The 22,644-nt window shown below is 44.3% G+C and overlaps 1 protein-coding gene across 3 annotated transcripts; it reads left to right on the plus strand.

Annotated features, from left to right (window-relative positions):
- The first annotated feature begins 1,185 nt into the window (after positions 1 to 1,185).
- On the plus strand, positions 1,186 to 22,528 carry RBM17 (RNA binding motif protein 17). Of its 3 annotated transcripts, none has more exons than XM_075925957.2 (12): positions 1,186 to 1,394; positions 6,048 to 6,189; positions 10,661 to 10,777; positions 12,647 to 12,813; positions 13,291 to 13,388; positions 14,760 to 14,816; positions 15,550 to 15,691; positions 18,757 to 18,908; positions 20,117 to 20,190; positions 21,604 to 21,702; positions 22,031 to 22,103; positions 22,235 to 22,528. In XM_075925957.2, the coding sequence occupies exons 1-12, from the start codon at positions 1,276 to 1,278 to the stop codon at positions 22,336 to 22,338; spliced, it is 1,344 nt and encodes a 447-aa protein (XP_075782072.2). In that variant the 5' UTR covers positions 1,186 to 1,275; the 3' UTR covers positions 22,339 to 22,528. The 3 variants fall into 3 exon arrangements, with proteins under 3 accessions (XP_075782072.2, XP_075782080.2, XP_075782063.2); XM_075925965.2 differs by having other exon boundaries at positions 1,188 to 1,460; positions 20,114 to 20,190; XM_075925948.2 differs by having other exon boundaries at positions 1,189 to 1,394; positions 20,114 to 20,190.
- The last annotated feature ends 116 nt before the right edge of the window (positions 22,529 to 22,644 follow it).

Genomic DNA, 22,644 nt, shown 5'->3' on the forward strand with positions numbered 1-22,644 from the left:
GTAGATACAACCTCACCGCCCTAAGCCTGGGCAGCACTTCCCTGACACTCCTTGTCTTCTGCTGCCCTGGAGGAGCTTCTTGTGTCACTGTGAAAGCAGGTTCCAGGATTTTTGAACCAGTCATATCCTAGGACCTGGAGTCACGCTGGCAAGGCCTGTATGACAATGGGTGAGGCACAGTCCTGGGCTACGCGTAAACTGGCATGATTTTCCGCAAATGCTTTTAACGGAAAAGTTTTCCATTAAAAGCATTTGCGGAAAAGCGCGTCTAGATTGCAACGGACACTTTTCCAAAAAAGCACTTTTTGCGGAAAAGCGTCCGTGCCAATCTAGACGCACTTTTCTGCAAAAAAGCCCCGATCGCCATTTTCACGATGAGGGCTTTTTTGCGCAAAACAAATCTGAGCTGTCTACACTGCCCTTTTGCGCAAAAGCTTTGTGCAAAAGCACTTTTGCCCGAACGGGAGCAGCATAGTATTTCTGCAAGAAGCACTGATTTCAGACAGTAGGAAGTCAGTGTTCTTGCGGAAATTCAAGTGGCCAGTGTAGACAGCTTTTTGCGGAAAAACTTGCCAGTCTAGACACAGCCCTGGGTTACGTCTTCATTGGCACCCTTTTCCGGAAAAGGGATGCTAATGAGACACTCCGGAATTGCAAATTCTGCAGGGATTTAAATATCCCCCGTGGCATTTGCATGAACATGGCTGCTGCTTTTTTCCAGCTCGGGGTTTTGCCGGAGAAAAGCACCAGTCTAGACGCGATAGTGTGGAAAATAAACCCTTTTCCAGAAGATCCCTTATTCCTACTTGAAAGGATGCCAACGTAGACAGCCCTGGTGTTTAATATGTTGAAGGTTTGGGAAGCCTCTTTGTAATTAAACTCCTAGTCACAACTGTACTGTTAATTACTCTGAGCCTATGGTTCCTCTTCTCTCTCCCGCTCATAGATCTTCTCCTGCAGGAACATGATTAGAGAGACAAACTGGGGACTTAATATCTTCATTGGGACCAACTTCTGGGGGTTTCCCTTCTGCAGGGCAAGCTCAGGGAGCTGACGCTAGGGGTCAGCAGCGGGCCGGTGCCTGTGGCGGCGCTCTCTATGGTCTTGCTACGTCATTGGTGGAACACCGCCCCTGACGTACGACGCTTGCGCAGGACAGCGCTTCGGGTCGCTCCTCCCCGTTTCCCGCGCTGCTTCTGCGGAGCTCTCGCGGCGCTGCGTAGCCGGCAGCTTTCACGTTACGGAGTTTGCGTAGCTCCCCCCTCCCCTCCCCCAATGACCTGTGGTGCGGCGTTTACGCAGTTTGCGTACAAGGTTCGCGCAGCGGAGGAGTACGGCGGCGCCGGGCGCCACACGGCCGTTCCCTGCCTCTTCAGCGGCGGCTCGCTGGCGGGGTGAGCGGGGCCCGGCGCCCACCGCGGACCAAGCGCCAGGCCGCGGCCGGAGGCCCCAAGCCGGGGGTGGGGGCAGGGCCTGAACTTTACTGGCGGGAACCCTGGGGGCTGGGCCAGCTCGTGGGGGGAGGGGGGGGGGGGGGCGGGGTGGGGGAGGGGGGGGGAGCAGCTCTCGGGGGGGGGGGGGTGGGGGGGCAGGGGGGGGGGCAGGGGGGGGCAGGTGGGGGGGCAGCGGGGGGGGAGCAGGGGGGGGGAGCGGGGGGGGGGCTCTCGGGGGGGGAGGGGGGGGGGGGAGCGGAGGTGGGGGGGCAGCCGGGGGGGGAGCAGCTCTCGGGGGGGGGGAGCGGAGGTGGGGGGGCAGCCGGGGGGGGGGAGGGGGGGGAGGGGGGGAGGGGGGGGGCTCTCGGGGGGGGGGAGCGGAGGTGGGGGGCAGCCAGGGGGGGGGGAGCAGCTCGGGGGGAGCAGGGGGGGGGGGAGCGGGGGGGAGGTGGGGGGCAGCCGGGGGGGAGGGGAAGCAGCTCTCGGGGGGGGCGGGGGGGGGAGCGGAGGGGGGGGGGCAGCCGGGGGGAGAGGGGGGGAGGGGAGCAGCTTGGGGGGGGGGGGGGGCGGGAGCCGGGGGGGGGGAGCCGGGGGGGGAGCATGGGGAGGCTGGGCCAGCTCGTGGAGGGGGGGGTTCATGGGGGACTGGGCCAGTTTGGGGGGGGGGGGTTATAGGGTGGCAGGGCCAACTTGTGTGCTGCTGGGGGTAGGATGGGAGGTTCATGGGGGCAGGGCCAGTTTAGGGGCTGCTGGGGATGTGGTGCGAGGTTCATGGGGTCGGGACCATCCTCAGGGCTGCTTGGGATTGATGGCGGGTGAGGGGGGATGACATGGGATACTTCGGGGTTATGGGGTAGTTTAGGAGGGTTGTGGGGTGGCTCCACTCGTGGGTTGCTGGGTAAATGAGGAGGGTTATGGGGGACTGGGCTTTTGATTGTGGGGAGGCCCTGGGCCCTGGCAGCTGGGGGATGGGTAGGCTACTTATGAAGCTTAGAAGGGATCCGGGGATGTCAGGCTTGAAGGGCTGCTCTGCCAGCCACTTCCAGGGCCAGGCCTGTTCTGGGGATACTGGGGATGGCTGGATCTATTCAGGTGGGGTGCTTGGCTGCTGTTCTGGCAGTGACAGCTTGTGGTCCAGGGCTGCAGGAGTGGAACTGAATGCCATTGTCACTGTGGATTCAAGCCACAGACTAGGGCAGTGGCACCCAATCTTTTCGAGGACCCAGACCACTTTTCAATCTATTAAAAATTTACGAACCCTTCCCCCCCCCAAACAATATATCTGTGCCTGCATGTCCTTCAGCCCATGCTCCTTCCTGAGTGGCGTCCCTGAGCCCACTGGGGAAGCTGTGTGGGTTGTAGGACGTACTGTCTGTGAGGAGTTCCATGCAGACCCCTTACAGTATCGCTGTGAACCCCCCGGGGTCTGCAGACCACAGGTTGGGAACCACTGGGTTAGGGTATTGATTCAGCTCTGTATAATTCATGCACCTTAATGCAAAGCCTTCAGTGACCAAGGCCTTGTGAGCTTTGTTCAGATACTAGTGCCTGTGTCCCTCATCAGAACTGGAATTTGTCACTCTTGCTGTCCCACCACTCGTGTTCTCACTACTGGTGTTACGTGTTGCAGAGCCCGTAGGCAAGGGTCATCGCTGGTTCTGTTTACACATGGACTAATGATCCTGATGGTGGCTTTTGGGGGCTACTGCAGTATAATCAACAATGAGGGGTTCCAGTGGCATCTTAAAGCCTAACGTCTATTTGGGTATAAGCTTTTGTGGGCAAGGGCATATAGGAAGTTATTTATGCCCAAATAAACTGTTAGTCTTTAAGGTGCCACAGGCCTCATTTTGTTTTTGCAGATATAGGCTAATAGCTACCCTTCTGATACTGGCAGTACAATGAGTAACACTAGCCTCAGTGGACAAAACTTCCTTCTATTTTTATGTAGTATTCCCTACTAGGGATGTTAAGGACTAGTTGACTGTCCAATAAGCAAATGCTTTTTGGATAGTTAGTCAACTCATTGATTTCCCCCTCTTCCTGCCTCTATCAGATAGCTGAGGCGGCGTTCAAAGGGGCAGTGCTGCATAGCTGAGCCCAGGATCGGCTGTGCGCTGTATTGTGTGAAGCCTGGGGTCAGCTGGGGACTCCCCAGCTGATCCCGGGTTCTCAGGAAATGCTGTGTGGAACCTGCAGTCAGCTAGGGAGTCCCCAGCTGCATGGCATTTCAAATTGGTAGTACAGCATGGAGCCCGGGGTCAGACTCCAGGCTCCATGCTGCACTGCCAATTTGAAAGGCACAAGAGCCCCCCACTGGGGACTCTTGTACATTTCAAAGCTGGCATAGCCTGGAGTCAGCGTGACTTCCCGCTGTCTCCAGGCTGCATGAGGATTTCCGCATTCCTCCTTTGAAATGTAGAAGAGCCCCAGCGGGGGCTCTTGTACATTTCAGAGGAGGAATGCAGAAGTGCCTATCGACAATTCCATCAACTATTCGACTAGTCAATTAATCGTTACTTAACATCCTTATTCTCTACCCCAGTTGACCTGCCTCTGAAATCAGTTTTGTATGTGTAGTGAAATTTGGTACATCATCTTTGATTTACTGTATAACGTCTAGTTTATATATTTCAAAGGGCTTGCTACTTCTAGTGAGCTGTGTAACAATATCACCATGGCTAAGAGTCCCAGTCTGTTTGATCAGATTGCTAGGAGCAATTGATCAGAATTAACATGAAGCTAAGTATGTTGGGTGATAGTCCTGACTATAAATCAATGAAGTTAATATGTTTTTGCTCACATTCTTACTTTGGAGGAGTGATACTATGATCACAATGGTGGTAAGGCTCATCTATGGCACTGCTAGTGTACTGATCCATGCAGTTTTCCCACATGTGGGAAACTTGACTGCATAATTCATGGTAGTGGTGAACTGTGTTCATACTTTCCCCTGACTGTTTTAGAGACTTCAATAGGTATAACATATGTAGATGTAATTAGCTATTTTCTTTTCCAGTACTGCTTTGTACCCTCATTTGATAGTGAATCGTCACATGACATAAATGTGACTTTAATCCCCAATCCTGGATTTCACCCAAGAAAATCCTTGCTTCTATGTCATTAAAGGGTTTCACACAGGCTGCCTGTGTGGATCCAGTTGCAGAATCAAAGTCTTATTAGTGAGAGGCCCATGGCTAGAAATTTGTATTGGTGATAGGTTGAGATATCTTAATACATGCAAGACTTGTGTCTGAATCCTATTCAAAGGTAAATTTTAAAATCTACATATATGCATAATTTTACGGTATTATGATCATTTAGTGCAACAGTTCCCAACCACTGGACCGCAGACTTCTGGCTGATACTGCGGCGGCTCTGGGGGCCGAAGCTGGGGTACACCGCTTTTTCCCCACCTGTTGGGAGAACAGTATTCTGCCCCACCTCTCAGCCAGCCAGCACCAGGGGTGGGGTCTCCTCCTGGCTGCAGAAGAGCGCTTCCCTGCAGGGCCAGAGGGCCGTGTGGAGCGGTTCTGTGCAGCCCCCCTGCCATAAAGAAAAGTGCTCTTCTGTGGTTGGGAGGAGACTTTGCCCCTGCCTGATGGGAGGGAAGATGCTGGGTAGTGTACCCCAACATTGGCCCCCAGAGCTGTCGCCACGCGGGCATCAGTGCAGGGCCAGGTGTGGGGGGGGACAGGCACAGGAGGCTCTATGGGCAGGGCTAGTGTTGGGGTGCTCTGGAGGCTGAGCTATTGGTAGGGGAGGGACAATGGGGGCAGGGCTGGCACTGGGGAGCTGTGGGGATAGGGCTAATATTGGGGGCTGGCATTGGGGGAGGCTCTAGGGGGATTGGTTGCAGTGGTGCTTTGGAAACAGGAGGCTGATACTGGGGGGGCTGGTGGGGGGGCTGGCACTGGGAGGTTTGGGCCCAGGGGACTCTGGGGTCAGTGGGTGGTAGTGGAAGGGTGACGGGCTGTAAAGGCTAGGGCTGGCACCGGGGGCTCTGGAAGCTGGGCTTCTGGTGAACCGGTAATGTTGAATGTGCATTTCTGTCATTTGCATAATAAATAAGCATATAAAATGCATAAAAGTTTTTGAATGGGCCGGTATCAAAAAGGTTGGGAACCACTGATTTAGTGTGACCTGCATGATGACAAGGGAACTCATGCAGTAGTTTCAGTATTAACCCCATAACTTCAGTTTGCTCTGTGGCATACCTTTTAAAGATACAGCTAGTTTTTATAGAAGTTTTCAATGATGGTTAATACAACATGTGACTCCACATTTGTAATATTAGAAAATGTCTAATATCACTTATGGGACATATATGGAAGCGCTGCACAGATTTTTGAATGTCAGCTTGTTTCATTGTCCTATGGCTTTAATGAGAGAGACATGCAAGAACCACTGTTTGGAGAGTAAATAGGGACTAATATGTTGCAGTTTCTTCAGAATTTGCCCTTGTTCTGGAAAGGAAATTTATTCTAGGTCTGTTGATGGTCTCTGATATTTTTTACATTTTTTAAAAAAACTAACACCATGTAATATTTACTTAATTTTAATAAATATTAGGCATAGTTATTAATTGCACATCACTTTTTTTTTCTTTTTTAGTTTTAAACAGAAGAGGAAAATGTCACTTTATGATGACCTGGGAGTGGAGACCAGTGATTCGAAAACAGAAGGCTGGTCCAAAAATTTTAAATTACTGCAGTCTCAGTTGCAAGTGAAGAAGGCAGCTCTGACTCAAGCCAAGGTACAGACATTGCTGCTTTTGATGGCTCAAGGCTGATGACCATTGGGAATGCTTTTTTATTTCTCTTGCTGTACATTTCTCTCGCTGTACAGTCTTTGGATGCAATGTCAGGCTTTGTCCTTCAGTTGATAGTGGACAGCACTTGAAAAAGGAAGAACAACAAGGTATAAGTTCTCTGAAACCCTTCCTGTAAAGTATACATAATTAGTATATACACAGCATGGCTATGAGAGCTGCTCTCATTTCTTAAATAAATAATGGAGTGAAGGTTTGATGCAGAGTCCAAATTTAACCTCGAAGACATTAAATTGGGCACTTAAGTATTTTTAAAATAAGTGAATAGGCAAGGCAGGTTCAGCCTGTGACGGGAAATTGGAGGTATTCAGTTGTTTGTACTGCTTGGATTTGGTAACTGGTGTTGTTGACCAACTTGCATAATTTCTTTGCTATTGTTTTAAAAGCCTCCTGAGGCTGTGGAGTGATGCCTTTATTTCCAGTCAGGTCAGCAATTGCTGCTGAGAATATTGCCAGTCCTCTTAGGTTGACAGGGAGGCAGGAAAGGTATAAGCTAATTCCTCAAGGGAAAACCAAGGAGCAAGTTTGTATTGTACTGTTTTCTCTCTTAATATATTGCAGCATAACATCATAATTGTCCTACTTCTTTTGTTGATGTTGAATATATTTTTCATGTGCTACAATCACAGACTGCTGCTGTCAAAGTCTCTGCAGTTTCAGGTGCAAAGCAGATCAGTTAAAAGATGGAAAATTATAAGGCCTGTCAAACACAGTTAACTCAAATTAATCACAATTGAAAAACATTAACCAAAATTAATCACAGTTTTAATTGTACCATTAAACAATAATGGAATACCAACTGAAATGTATTAAATATTTTTGGATTTTTTTCCTATGTTTTCAAATATGTTGATTTCAGTTACAACCTGGAATACAAAGTGTACAGTGTTTTCTTTGTAATATTTTAATATAAATATTTGCACTAAAAATGATAAAATAAATAGTGTGTTTCAATTCAACTCATACAAGTTCTGTAGAACTAGCTCTTCATGGTGAAAGTGCAATAACTGCATTCAGAAACAAAACAATGTAAAACTTTAGCACCTACAAGTCCACTCAGTCCTATGTTCAACCAATTGCTAAGACAAAACAAGTTTGCTTGCATTTATTGGAAACAATGCTACCTGCTTTTTGTCACCTGAAAGTGAGAACTGGTGTTTGCATTAGAGATGTAAGCAGGTAGTCAATTACATAATTAGTGATGTAAGTGTCTACTTGACTACCCAACTAGCCTACACTTATCAGGTAGTTGAGTCACTACTCAACTAGTCACTCTCCCCTCCTTTTGCTGCCTCTGTATCAGAGGCACCAAGCTGGGGGAGCAGGAACCAGTGCTGGGGGAGCCAGCTTAAAAGCCATTGCCCTTCCCCCGAGCACTGTCTCTGTGGGGGTGGGCGGGAAGGCAGAGGCACAATAGGGAACCTGCGTGAATGAGGACAAAGCAGTTCCTGCTCATGTGGGGTCCTGACTGCTGCACCTCTCCCTTTGACATGTACATGAGCTCCTCAGCTCTTGTATGTTCAAAGGGAGAGACGCAGCAGTCGGGACCCCAAGAGACAGGGGACTGCTTCGGTCCCCACTTGTGCAGGTTCTTTGCACCTCTTCCTTTGAAATGTACAAGAGCTGCAGTGCTCTTGTATATTTCAAAGGGAGAAGCGCAGCAGTCTGGGCCCTGCGCAGCAGCAGGTGAGGAGCAGGGGATGCTGCTGTGAAGTAGCCTCTGTCCGCAGACAGAGGCTGCTCTGGCAGCAGTCCCTGTCCCTGGGCCCTATGGACGGGGACTGCTGGATCCGGCATGAGCTGGGACTGAGCAATCCAGGCTTAGATCTGGTAAGCTGGTTTACACCGAGTCTGAGATCTACCCCTGCTGCAGCTCTGCAGTTTCAATGTATTAGGAGACAGGTTTATGTTTAAACTGCAGCGCCACAGCAGCTTTAGCTCTGGACTCAGTGCGAGCCAGGACTGAGGAAGCCTTCATTTATCGACTAACTGTGTAGTCGATTAGCCACCTCTTAGCATCTTTAGTTTGTATAACACTCTTGTAGCTGGTGATGCAAAGTATTTGTTATATATATGCTAAACATTCATGCTTCCATCACCATGCTAATGATACTTGTTAAAATAATGCATTAATTAATATTATGACAACTTCTTGGAGGAGAATTGTATGTCTCCTGCTCTGTATTTTATTTGCATTCTTCAATATATTTCATGTTAGCCCTCTTGGAGCAACTTTCATTGCAGTTTTGTCAAATCATGTAGAAGCTACCAGTGTAAGATTTCTAAAGTTGCCTATAGCACTCAAGGTTTAAAAATCTAGAATAATGGTATGGAGCATGCTTTTAGAAGCTTTTAAAGAGCAAACATTCTGACGTGGAAACTACAGAACTTGAACCACAAGAAAAGAAAATCAGCTTTGTGCTCAGATGATGAAAATGAACATGCATCAGTCTGCACAGCTTTGGATTGTTATTGAGCAGAACCTGTCATCAGCCTTGGACTGATGTCCTTTGGAATAGTGGTTGAAGCATGAAGGAACATCTGACTTGTAAACACCTTGCAACACAGACTATAACAGTGCCATGTGAAAGCCTGTACTCCATTTTCAAGTGACATTGTCAACATAAAGCTGCCAGCTTTATCTCACACACATGTAAACAAACTTGATTGTCTACATAATTGGCTGAACAAGAAGTAGGACTGAGTAGACTTATTGGCTTTAATGTTTTTCATTATTTTTATTTGAGTGCAGTTTTAAAGTGCAAATACTTGTAATAAAAATATAAAATGAGCACTGTTCACTTTGTACTCTTGTAATTGAAATCAATATATATGAAGGTATAGAAAAATTCACCAATGTTTAAATGTGTTCAGTTGTTTAACAGCATTATTAAGTACATAATTAAATATTTTCCGTGCATTGTTTTTTTATTGCTTGACAGCCCTAAAAATTATAGTTAAGCTGATTAAAATAGTAAAATCCTTTATTGGAACTAAATCCTGTTGTCAGTTTCCCTTGTGGAAATCAATGCAATTACTCCAGATTTACACTGCTGCTATTAAGAACAGAATTTGGTTCTAAATTTATAATGTGTTTTGTACAAATGAAACCTGCAATAAGGCTACAGCTGACAGAGATGCTCCTTGAAAGCACCCTCTTCTGTGTTGTGTATAGTGTCTCAGCACCAGTCTTAGTCTCTTTCATTGGAAACCCATCCACCTAAACATATAATAACAAGCAGGGGAGGCTTATCGTTGACCAGGCAAAGTCATTTTGCATAGCTAATACTTATAGGAAAATTCAAGAAATTATATATAGAGAGAAGTTTTATTCATGTGCTTGTAAAAGGAAAGTAAAAGATCAGTTTTACATTTGTAGGACTTCAATTTCAAACATTATTCATTTTATTGAATTACCATACATAATAAATTTGAATCAGAAACTCGTGAAGCTTCTATTACTCTTTCTGTAACTAATTTGAATTATTTTGTGATTTGTAACAGTAAAAATTTTCTTAGCACTAAAATGACAGTTGAATAGGTGACTCGATTTTAATTTTAGCAAATATTTTTATGAACTCTAATCATAATAGTCCTTTTTCTAATGAAAAACAAAAATAATTATTTAAACCTTTCAGCCTGCATATTTTGGTGTAAAAAGTAGCGCATTCAGCTAATTTAAGTGGCAAGATTGTTCATGGAAAATTTGGTATCTGTAGGTAATTGCGTAGTCTGACTTTATTTTGCACAAACAAATCCACAAACTCTAAACTCTTCAAACTAAAATAGATTTATTAATCCTGTTTTTATAAGTTCTGTTTTCCTCATGGTGAAAAGCAGCAGGACTTTAATGTAAGAAAAGACCTCTCCTTTGCAGAGATTTTTATTTCAGAAGTGCAGTTGGAGAAATTATTTTTAAATGTGTATTTTCATTTCTAGACTTCGAAAACTTAACACACTTCCAACGTGATTCTGCTCCCATTCAGATTAATGGCAAAACTCCCTTTGAGTGTAGTGTGGGGTAGTATCAAGCCATTTAAGAATACTTGTGATTTATGTAGGATCTGTGTTCCTTTATAAACTCTACAACAGAAAACTAGAAACTCCAACCACAGAGGTGTGTTTTTACCCATGGTGCTGGTTCATAAATAATAGAAGGAATCAAAACATCAAACTCATAACATCAAACTATATTAGAAATGCTGAGAAAGGATTAATATGTTGTTAACATGGAAATGCAGGTGGTATAGTGAGTTTTGCATGGGGCAGAGAGGCCTGAGAAAATATTCATCCATTTTTAAGCTTTCTTGAAATCGGGAAACTCCTAGTTTAGAAATATGAAGAAAATGAATGTATTGTTTTCTCCTGTTCTTTTTTCAATATTTGATTGTTTCAGTCTCAGAGGACAAAACAAACAACAGTCCTTGCTCCAGTGATTGATCTGAAACGAGGTACCTCTTCTGATGACAGACAGATAGTGGATACACCACCCCATGTAGCTGCTGGGTTAAAGGTAAGATCACAGAGGGCTTGTCTACACAGGGTGGTTAAATACTCCACAGCAGTCATAACTAGCCCATTGAGCACAGTCGATTGGTAGATCTGGAGCCTCTGCCAGTCAGTTTCGATCCTCAAATAGGCTGTCTCTGCCTGCCAGTGCCCATGCTGCTCCTGAAAGCAGTTGGCTAGCTCTGCAGCCCTTGGGAATGGGGGTGAGGCAGCTCCATGCTATCCCCACCTCTGGTACTGTCCAAGCAGCTTCCTTTGGCTGGGAACCATGCAGTGTGGGCAGGACTTGCGGGTGCAGGCAGTGATGCAGTGCCTGGAGGCCCCCTCACCTCAGGGGCCGCACACAGAGATGGGTCTGCACTCAGAAAGATGTTTCCAGGAGTAGCATGGGGCCAGGCAGAGCCAGCTTGCTTGAGCCCTGCTATGCTGCCAACAGGGAGCAGCCTGTGTTGAGTGCCTCTTGGCTATAACCTGCACCCCTGTCCCGTGTCAACCCTGAGCCTGCACCCAAACTCCCTCCCAGAGCCAACACCCATCTCTCCCTCCTGCACCCAACACTAAGCCCCAGCCTGGAGCCCCCTCCTACTCACAGAGTGTTGGGGTGCAGGAGTGAAGGATGCAAATTCTGGGAGAGAGTTTGGTTGCAGAAGAGGGCTCTAGGATAGGGCAAACTCGGTCCCAGAACTTGCAGTTCCCATTCCTCCCCTCCAAAATGCTTCCCCAGCCTGGAGCCCCCTCTTGCACCACTGCTCTCTCCCAAACCCTGCACCTCTTAACCTCTTCTGCATCCCAACCCCCTCCCCCAGCCAGATGAGTGTGAGGGAGAGTGAGCAAGGAGTGTGTGTGGAGTGGGCAGGGCTTTGGGGAAGGGGTGTGTCCTCAGTCTACCCTTAAATTCAAAAAGTGATCTTGGATATAAGTTTGGAAGCTCTACAGCAATGTGATTTCTAAAGTTTGTTGACATATTGCACATCAGTCGGTTCGTGTAAACGCTACTGTGCTCTTTAGCATAGCACTTTTTGAAACAGTACAATAATTAAACTATACTAGGGAACCTTTGTGTGCTTCAGGAGAGCATACATGGGCCAAATAATATGCAACACGTTAGTGCACTTTAGAAATCATAAAGGCCATGCAGACAAGCCCTTAGTGTTCTTAATTGAACTAAAAATTATACATTTGCATATCACCTTTCATCTGAGGAGCTCAGAGCATTTTGTAAGCAATCCTGTAGGGAAAGTAGATTGGAAAAAAAATAAATTGTGACCCTACCTTGCTTGGAAATGATCCTTTATAACAAACAGAAGAAATCTAGTGTTTTAACACTAAGTAAGAAAAACTTTAAAGTGATTGATAATGGGTCCAAGACAAACTTTCCTAATGAAACTTTTTGGAAAGTTACTTGCTGCGAAGCAGATATTTCTTCCAGGTTGAATGAGAGTGGCTGTGGATGTCAGTCCATAATATAGTCCCAGACAGATGGTAGTAACCTGTGAACTTGCATCCAAGCACCTCTCCTAGCTCTGTGTAAGCAGGATGTAGTTTCTGATAGAGAATTTTTGGATATTGATATAACTTTAGCCAAGATTTTTTTGGGCATCTCTTATTTGGAAGGGAGGAGGTGGAATAGTTTTCTTTGTATACAATTTGAGAGGAAAACATTTTAGGGTAAAATCTGGACCCCATTGAAGTCAGTGGAAAAACTTCCATTGACTTCAATAGGCCTAGGATTTCACCTTCTGTCTAAGCAGTCTAAAAATACTAATTTTTTTGTTGTTGTTAGTGGTAAGAACAGTAGGTTTATTCGAAGTGCATACCATTTGCTGCTCTCAGCTGACTGATCACATTGATATCTCTCCTTTTTTGGTGTAAGGATCCCGTACCTAGTGGTTTTTCTGCAGGAGACGTGCTGATTCCTTTGGCTGATGAATATGATCCTATGTTTCCCAATGATTATGAGAAAGTAGTAAAGCGCCAGAGAGAGGAACGACAAAGACAGCGTGAGCTGGAGAGACAGAAAGAGATTGAAGAAAGAGAAAAGTAGGACTTTAATTGGGTTCCTGTGATACAGACACTTTTTTATTCATCATTCAGTTAAAATAAGTTAATTGCATATTATTGTTCATGGCTTCTTAAAACATAAGACAATATTCCTCAGTCCAGGTGAAAGCGTTGGTGTCATTAAAATAAGCATTCACTATACAGCTCTTTGGTTCCTATTTGGTATTGTATTGTATAGTAGTAGCTAATTAATTTTATTGGGTAGCTGGCAGATGTTTCTCCTGTTATTTCAATACAGTATTGAAAGCAAGTCCACCTTTAGTAAGATTAATGGATCAAATTCCTCTATGATGTTTGTCCAGTTTGCCATGGTTGAGTTTATTAGCACTTAAAGTGCTTTTTGCTTATTTCCCATACTCCTTACATTTGTATACAGGCATCTAAGATACTGATTTGATTTTGCCCCCCAGTTCTGCCTTGTCCCTTTGTCACCATAATTCCTATTCTGCTTATTAGGAGACGCAAAGACAGGCATGAAGCCAGTGGGTTTTCAAGAAGACCAGATCCAGATTCTGATGAAGATGAAGATTACGAAAGAGAGAGGAGGAAAAGAAGTAAGGGGAGAATCATCTAACTTTATGTCCTTGAGCAAATCAAATACTCTGCAGTCAGATTCTTCCTGTTTTGCTGTAAACTATTCTTCCCTTCTCACCCCTAAAATCCGTTGGACTCGTATAATACATGTATCACTTTTTATTATGGATCAGCTGTTATAGAGTAAGCAACCACATTCTTTTTAGGGGTAAAACAGACACCTTATTTACCTGTGAAACTCCCTTTTGACATTAGGTTTTAGATTCATGCATTAGAGATTTCTGAATTATGTAGATTCCAATGAACAGAGAGGCATGAGCTCATTCTTGTGGTTAGATTTTTAAAAACCTGAGCTTTGACTGCTGTTAATGTGAGCAATCACTGCAGCTGTCATTATTTGAAAGCAATAAAATGTGGCTGTGGGGATGGATATTTCTCTGTTGAGTGAAACTAAGCACCTGCTCTGAATTTCAGTAGCAGATTCGCTGTTGGTAATACAGACCCACTTAGCCCTTCCGTTATGAAACTGAATTATATTTAATAAAATGCCTATGTTCTATAATACATGTTTAGAACTACTTCGGCCATTCATGCTTCCCTAATTGGAAAAGTCCCTTTGTTTTGCACTTTTGTGTTAATGTATTTGTTCTTGAGTACAATATCATTTTTTTTTTTTTTACTTGGCTTGATGAGAAAACAGTCTTCCACTTGAGGGTATGTCTAGACTACATTGGGTTTTTTTTGGGGAAAAAAAACCCTGCCCTTTTTTTTCAAAAAAACTTCACTGCATCCACGCTGCAATTGCATTCTTTTGTAATTAAATCGAAAGAATGCAGGGGTTTTTTCAACATTGGTGAACCTCAAATTACGAGGAAGAACACCTTTTTCGAAAGAGCTCTTTTGAAAAAATGCATGTGTGGACGCAGAACAGGGACATTTTTCGAAAGAAGAGGCAATCGAAAGAAGCATAGGTGCCCTGGTGGCCATTCTAGGACTAGCAATCAGGGTTTTCTTTCGAGAGAGCATCCATGCAGTCTGGATATTGATTTTTAAAGCAGTTGTATTGCATATTTTTTGTGTTCACATCCCTGTGGCACATCAGCTTGGTATGAGATGGTACCCTTTGATATATTAGAAATGTTCTCTTTGCAATGGTTTATTAACTAGCACCACCAAGATTTTTGGAGACAGATACCTTTTCCAGTCCCTTGATACTTGGCATTGGCAGCAAGCCCATGATTTCTTATAGGATGCCTAGAAATGTATGTTTGCACTCTAGTGGCCTCTTTCATTAAAGTGTCTGGAAGAGTTTTCTTATCTCAAATGACAGAACACTTCATCTGCATGAATGTCTTATGTTCCAATCATGTGATTTATTACTTCATTCACAGGCATGGGAGGGGCTGCCATCGCACCACCTACATCTCTTGTTGAGAAGGACAAAGAACGTATGTATACTAAAATATGTGATTTAACATTTATATTTTTTAAGCCTGGCAAAACAGTTTAAGTTCCTGCTTAAACTTTCTGCTCAGCAAGGGACAGTTCCTGCCATTTCTCTGCATAGGCATGAAGGTTCCTGGCTGTCACCGTAGGAGGGACAGGATGCTAGGAGCTTGAACAGAGAATTTGTACCACCTGCATGTTACCACATTGTGCATATTAACCCTCTCTTTCCATAATTCAGTTAATGATAAAGAACATTTAAGTTTGGATTCCCTCTTTCCGGAGAATTTACTGTTGAGACGACTTTTAAGACACAGTGAAGAATTGAGACAAATTAGTAAAGAGCAGATAAGTAGAGCTTATAGAACTCTTATTATCTGTAGAAACAAAAATTCAGTGCAATAGGCCATACAAATATATCCCCAAACACTTCAGACTTTAAACCTAGTTACAGAGAGGATTAATAGTGGAGAGGAGACACATAGTAACTTGTATGAGCCAGGAAAACATAGGACCCGATTCTCATTTATGCTAAGACCACGTTGTCTAATTCTGGCAATATAAAGGACCTTCAAGAGTGTGTAAATATAATATTCCTGTAAAGAGGCCTCAGTTTAAATGAGAGAGAGGCTTATGATGCTGTTAGATGAGATTTGAGAATGGAGGAAAGGAGTGACATAAATAGTTCATCAAATGTATTTTGACTAGCTAATAAATGTTTCATATTCTTTTCAGCTGTAGCATCTTTTCCATTTGAAGAGGAGCCAAGACCTCGAGCACAGTCTGCCAAAGCAGCTATTCCTCCCCCGTTGTATGATGAGCCAGAAAGACCCCGGTCCCCAACAGGGCCGAGTAATTCTTTCCTTGCTAACATGGGGTAAATATCTTTGACAAGTTAGCATTTCATGAGACGTGCCTCGGAGGGGGGAGAGGATGAAAGTTAAAAATGTGTCAGTATGATGAACAACACACTGTCTTTGCATGTATATTATTCACTGTTATAACCTAATCTGAATGCATATATGCCCACCCGGAAGGAAATGAAGCACACAATGGCTTTGTGGGAATTGGGCCTGAGTTAGAGGAGGAATTTTTAAGTGAGTTCTGGAGCACTCTCCAGTATAAATGTTTGTGGCTTGCACCATGTGAAGCTGATGTAGTCTAGTGGTAAGTACATGTGGTTAGTTCAAGACTCTGGGTCTTTTTTCCTGCTTTTGTCAGAGGTATGTTCTGTGTAACCTTGAGCAAATGACTGATATTTTTTCAGAGGCATTGAGCATATCAACTCTATTTGACATTAAGGGTGTGTCTAGACTACATGCCTCCTTCGACGGAGGCATGTAGATTAGCCAGATCGGAAGAGGGAAATGAAGCCGCGATTAAAATAATCGCGGCTTCATTTAAATTTAAATGGCTGCCCCGATCTGCCGATCAGCTGTTTGTCGGCAGATCGGGGGAGTCTGGACGCGATGCCCCGACAAAGAAGCCTTTCTTCATCGACACAGGTAAACCTGGTTTCACGAGGCTTACCTGTGTCGATGAAGAAAGGCTTCTTTGTCGGGGCATCGCGTCCAGACTCCCCCGATCTGCCGACAAACAGCTGATCGGCAGATCGGGGCAGCCATTTAAATTTAAATGAAGCCGCGATTATTTTAATCGCGGCTTCATTTCCCTCTTCCGATCTGGCTAATCTACATGCCTCCGTCGAAGGAGGCATGTAGTCTAGACACACCCAAAGTGCTTGGAGACCTCAACTGAAAGATGTAATATTTTATTTGTGGTAACTAGGGTTACAAATTGGAGGATTAGGCCACAAGAAATCTGATGAGGTTCAACAAGGACAAGTGTAGAGTCCTGCACTTGGGACGGAAGAATCCCAAGCATAGTTACAAGCTGGGGACCAACCAGTTAAGTAGTAGTTCTGCAGAAAGGGACCTGGGGGTTACAGTGGATGAGAAGCTGGATATGAGTCAACAGTGTGCCCTTGTAGCCAAGAAGGCTAATGGCATATTAGGTTGTATTAAGAGGAGCATTTCCAGCAGATCATGAGATGTCATTATTCCCCTTTATTCGGCTTTGGTGAGGCCACATCTGGAGTATTGTGTCTAGTTCTGGGCCCCCCCACTACAAAAAGGATGTGGACGCATTGGAGAGGGTCCAGCAGAGGGCAACCAAAATGATTAGGGGGCTGGAGCATATGACTTATGAGGAGAGGCTGAGGGACTTGGGTCTGTTTAGTCTGCAGAAGCAAAGAGTGAGGGGGGATTTGATAGCAGCCTTCAACTTCCTGAAGGGAGGTTCCAAAGAGGATGGAGAGAGGCTGTTCTCTGTAGTGACAGATGGCAGAACAAGGAGCAGTGGTCTCAAGTTGTGGTGGGAGAGGTCCAGGTTGGATATTAGGAAAATCTATTTCACTAGGAGGGTGGTGAAGCACTGGAATGGGTTACCTAGGGAAGTAGTGGAGTCTCCATCCCTGAAGGTGTTTAAGTCTCAGCTTGACAAAGCCCTGGCTGGGTGGATTTAGTTGGAACTGGTCCTGCCTAGAGCAGGGGGCTGGACTTGATAACCTTCTGAGGTCTCTTCCAGTTCTATGATTCTATTCTATGATTAGTTTTTATGTAACTGCAGTATATTTACAGTATTGCGACCCACATGAGTCACAGCTATAAAAGTGTGGAAGTATTTTATAGAATATTAATAACTCACTTTTCTATATTTATGTATTTTGTTTCTCATGCAGTTTTTCTCATACCTTTTTTCCCCACCATCTGAAAAAGGATTTTCCCCAATCTATTGAGTCATACCTCATTATTTTCTCTAGTTAGGATTGTCTAGAGAGCTTTTCTTGAGACAGTAACCTTAATATTATCCAGTTACCCTGCCTTGACTAGACATTGGCAGATATTTGATCTTTGACTTAGTACTCATAGACAATGAAATTACAGAGGTTTAAAGTACTTTGAATGTACTATATTTGTGTTGAACTGTATTGTGTATTAGAGAAATAGCTAAATGGTCATTGATCTTTCATTTCTCTTTATAATCTTTCATTCTATCAAGTGAAAAAAATCTTTGATAAATCAGAAGCTTCAGGGGGTAGCTGAGTTAGTCTGGACAGGAAAAAAAAAACAAATTATCTGATAGCACTTCATAGACTAACAAAACATGTAGATGGTACCATGAGCTTTCGTGGGCACAGCCCACTTCTTCAGATGACCGGAGTTTTTTTGATAAATCAGAGAGAGAGATCTTTATACGGAGGTGCAGTGTAAATTTCTGTATTCTTGTAAGGCCTGTCACATTTTAACCCATCTATTTATGATCTGCAGATGAAATGTTTTAAGACATACCTTGTGTTTTGAAAAGGCCTGTACTCATTTGGTTTTGTAGTGAATGGTTGACTGTTTCTTTCGTGGAAAATTAAAGGGAGGTGGAATCAGGACCAGATGAAAGGAAATACCTTTTCATGCAACATGTAATTAAGTATGCCATAATAGGTCATTAAGACAAATAACAAGATTCAGAAAGGGGTTGGACTTCGATGGATATTGAGAATATCTTGAGTGTTAATAGTTCTGCGAAAGAGATATTGAGCTTCAGGACCTAAGGCTAAGTGCTGTACATTTTAGGTGTTCTAAGATCAGATATATATATAAGCTCTTATATTCGATCTGCATGTAATAGTCTAGTTCTTAAAATCTTATTTTATATGTTCTCTGAAATATTATGGCAACACTAAACTAAGACATGGTTGTAAGTTCCTTGGCAGAGCAGCTGTAGATACCATCTGCATGCAACAACTGTATTCCAGGGCAATAACTGGAACTTGCCTATTGTGAGGGCTTATGTTGAGTGTTCTGGGCACTAAGAATGAAATATGTTGATAGTGCTGCTTAAGAAATGAAATGAATGGTTGACAACCAGTCCTTTTTCTCTCAACAGAGGCACCGTAGCTCATAAAATCATGCAGAAGTATGGTTTCAGAGAAGGCCAAGGTCTGGGGAAGCACGAACAAGGGCTAAGCACAGCACTGTCAGTAGAGAAAACAAGCAAGAGAGGTGGCAAAATCATTGTTGGTGATGTAGCAGATAAAGGTAACTCTATTCCATTCTGCCAGAAGTGGGAAGCTGTTTACCTTGACGGTTTCTGGAAAGGGAAACAAGAGTTAAGTTAGGGATCTAGCTCAGTGGCTTTTCTTGTTTGGTTTACCCTATATCTTTGTACACAATGCTAACTAGTTTGGGAACATTGATGACTGGTGACAGTTTTCTTTGTGGACATTGAAGAATTTAAGTGTTAACAGTTGTCCTGGCCCCCTTCCCACTTTAACATTTTAGCTCTTCATCTTCTTCTCCACCACCATTGCTAGCTCCATCCTGTGCCTTTCTTTGGTACACTCAGGCACCTGCCCTGTTACCATGTGCTCCCTGCACATGCAGGTTTCCTTCTCAACATGTACCTTTGATGTGTCCTTCTTTCCGCTGCTGTTTTCCAGCTTAAAGCTCAGGTCAGGAGGGGAGCTGCATGTGAGCATAGCCTGTGCATGGAGGAGAGATGCCAAGGGTGGAGCGAGTTTAGACACAATCCAAATAAGTCATCTTCCAGATTATCACCACCTGGGAATTAACAGTTTAATGTAATGTGCAGAAGTTACTGCTCATTTGTATATGCTCTCTGTTTGTTCTGATCTCATTCTCCTTCCCTTCTTTCCTGGTAACACTTTATAGCCATGATTTACATCATACTTTCCCAGTGAAAGCCCTGATCTGAAATCTGATGAACCTTAGTAGATCTGGTATCTGTTAAAATTGACTGAGTTTTATTGTCAAATATAACATTACCTGTACAGCCGGTCCCCAAGTTACGAATGGTCGATTTACGACCATTCGTACTTATGACCAGACCTCCCATTAAGCGTTCATAAAGGCGGTCCCCAAGTTATGAACGCGATCTGCACTTATGAACAGTGCGGTCGCACGTAAATGAATGGGGTCAGACTTACGAACACTTCGAGTCACGACCAAGTGTTTGGTCCATAACTCGTTCGTAAGTCGGGGACCGGCTGTATTTCAGCATGGTATTAATGCTGTCATAGTCATCTGAACAGCTTTTTAAACCAGAGCCACTTGTTCCAGTAATTACAACTAGCCATAAAGTGACTTGGTTCAATGCAAGGCAAATACAGCGAGACTGTTTAGTGGTTTGTAACGGAATACAGCTATACAAGTCAATGTAGACCCCAAATGAACATATGTTTTAATTTTTTTTTAACATGTACTATCACTTCCTCTCTTTATAGTAGATGCATCCAAGAAAACAGATTCAAATCCATTAACGGAGATACTAAAGTGCCCAACAAAAGTGGTTTTATTGAGGGTGAGTCAGCAGGAAATTTAACTTCACTTCTTGTAACGTATACTGAATGTTTCACTTTTAGTGCTCAAACTCCTTTCTCCTGTTATAAAAGCTCCATGGGATTCAAACGTCTTTTTCCCACATGTGGTACACTGTGGTGTCATTCTTGCGTTGTTGGAAAATGCCTAACATTTGCCATAATACCTGTGATTATTAGTCTTGATGTGTCTAGTTTAGGGTAAGGATGTAAATGCAATTATCTGGCTAATCATATAGTTGATACAATTTGTATTGACTATATGATTAGTCGATAAGTGCCGCTCTGCAGAGCTGCAGCAGGGGTAGCTCCAGGAGCCTACTCGAGCCAGGACTGAGCAGTCCTGGCACGTGCTAGCTCCGGAGCCACCCACGCTGTGTCTGTGCATTTAAATGTAGTAAGAGGCGCAGTGATCAGTGTGTGCTGGTACTGCTCATCCTGGCTTGCGCTGAATCCAGCAGTCCCTGTTTGCAGTGGACAGCCCTGTCTGCCACAAACAGGGGTTGCTTCGTGGCAACAGCCCCTGTCCGTGGAGGGGCCCAGCTCCCCGCTGAGACCTCTGCAGAAAGGGGCTGTTTCGCAGCAGCGTCCCCATCCGACTCCGGTGGGGAGGGGCGGACAGGCGGCATCCTGGAGATGGTGCTGGGGGAAATGGCTTTTAATTGGGCTTCTGGTCTCCTCCCCCCCCCCCTTCCCCCGGCTTGCTGTCTCTCATAGTGGCAGCAAGGTAGGAGCACCGCAGAGAGCCCTGAGTGAGGTGGGACTGCTTGAGTCCCTGCTCGCCCCATGCTCCCTGCAGCACTTCTGCTTTTGAAATGTACAAGAGCCCCGCAGTGGGACTGAAGCAGTCCCTGCTGTGCCTCTGCTCCCCACCCCCCACAGAGACCGTGCTGGGGGGAATCAGCTTTACCAGTTCACCCCAGCACCGGCTCCTGCTCCCTCCCCTTCCTGCCTCTCTCTGATCAAGGCAGCCAGGGTCAGAGGGAGCAACTAGTGGAGCATTTGCTTATCAGATAGTTGACTAGTCGCTTACATCCCTAGTTTGGGGACTCAAGAGAAGTGGTTTTTTTTGTTGTTTTTTGGTTTGTTTGTTTTGTTGTGGTTTCAGAGTACATTGAAAGTACAAGATCTTGATCAATAATTTGTGATAACACAGCTGGTCTGTGCTGTATTAATCAGTTAATATAACTTAGGGCCCTACAAAGGAGGCAGTAACTCAAGGATAATACATTAGTGCCAGGAAATTGTCTAGCACCATATAATGCTAGAATGGGTGGCTCATGATTTGGTGAACTGACACTTATAACTCATTCATAGGTTCAATATAATACTTCCCATGGGGGCAGGATGCTCCCTTTGTTTAGCATCCATTTTTGAGTTGGTTTTCCTCCTTGCAGAACATGGTAGGTGCTGGAGAAGTTGATGAAGATCTAGAAGGTGAAACCAAGGAAGAATGTGAAAAATATGGCAAGGTTGGGAAATGTGTCATCTTTGAGGTAGGTCTTAATTTACCTTTTTCTCTGCCACATCTATAAATGCTTAACTTTTCAGGTCAGGAAGTAGGCAAAATCTCTGAGCTGGGAGTTCTTAGGATTGCTTTGGTTCCTGCGGCGATAGCCACGCCTTGTACATTAAGTTGTTATAAAATTTAGTGTTTTAGCACCTTGTGGCTGTAAAACTGTTCCAGCCTTTCCCCATAGATAAGTAGGACTCAGCTTGGTAGACATCTTGATGGGACCACGCCTGGTTGCTGTATGTTTTTAATCCTATCTGCTTTTACTATAAAGCAGTATTTTGACCATTCTGATCAATTGTCTATATCAGATTCCTGGTGCCCCTGATGATGAAGCTGTGAGAATTTTTTTAGAGTTTGAGAGAGTCGAATCAGCAATTAAAGGTGAGAGATTGCACTATAATTCGCTGTTTAAAAAAACAACTTTTGGAAATTATCATCTTTTTTTAACAGACTGTGTTTAGCTTGAGAACCTAACTCAGTGTTTAATAACCTGTTTTTGGCTTGAATTCCAGCTGTGGTGGATCTGAATGGAAGGTACTTTGGTGGACGAGTGGTGAAGGCTTGTTTCTACAACCTGGATAAGTTCAGAGTACTGGATCTGGCAGAGCTAGTCTGATTTAAGGACCTAGCTCAAGTTGACACCATGCCCACGATTGTGTTTTTCAGCTGTAGGCTGGGAGTAGAGAGGATACTGAGACATTCCTAGCAAACTGGAAACAAGCCCCCTTGAATGGATTTTTCACATTCATTGTGTCTGTTTATTTTGTGTGTTGTTTTTTTTAATTATAAAGCCTTTGAAAGATTCACATCTGTCTGTTTTGATTGCACGAGTTCTGTTTACTGGTCTGGAATCCTGCTTTTTGTAGCTTTTAATTAACTGCACTCTCTTGAAACCCACCTCTGAGGAGCTGTTCTGTCTTTT

The sequence above is a fragment of the Pelodiscus sinensis genome, chromosome 1, assembly GCF_052426305.1.
Source record: "Pelodiscus sinensis isolate ZL-2025 chromosome 1, ASM5242630v1, whole genome shotgun sequence".
Taxonomy (NCBI): Eukaryota; Metazoa; Chordata; order Testudines; family Trionychidae; genus Pelodiscus; species Pelodiscus sinensis.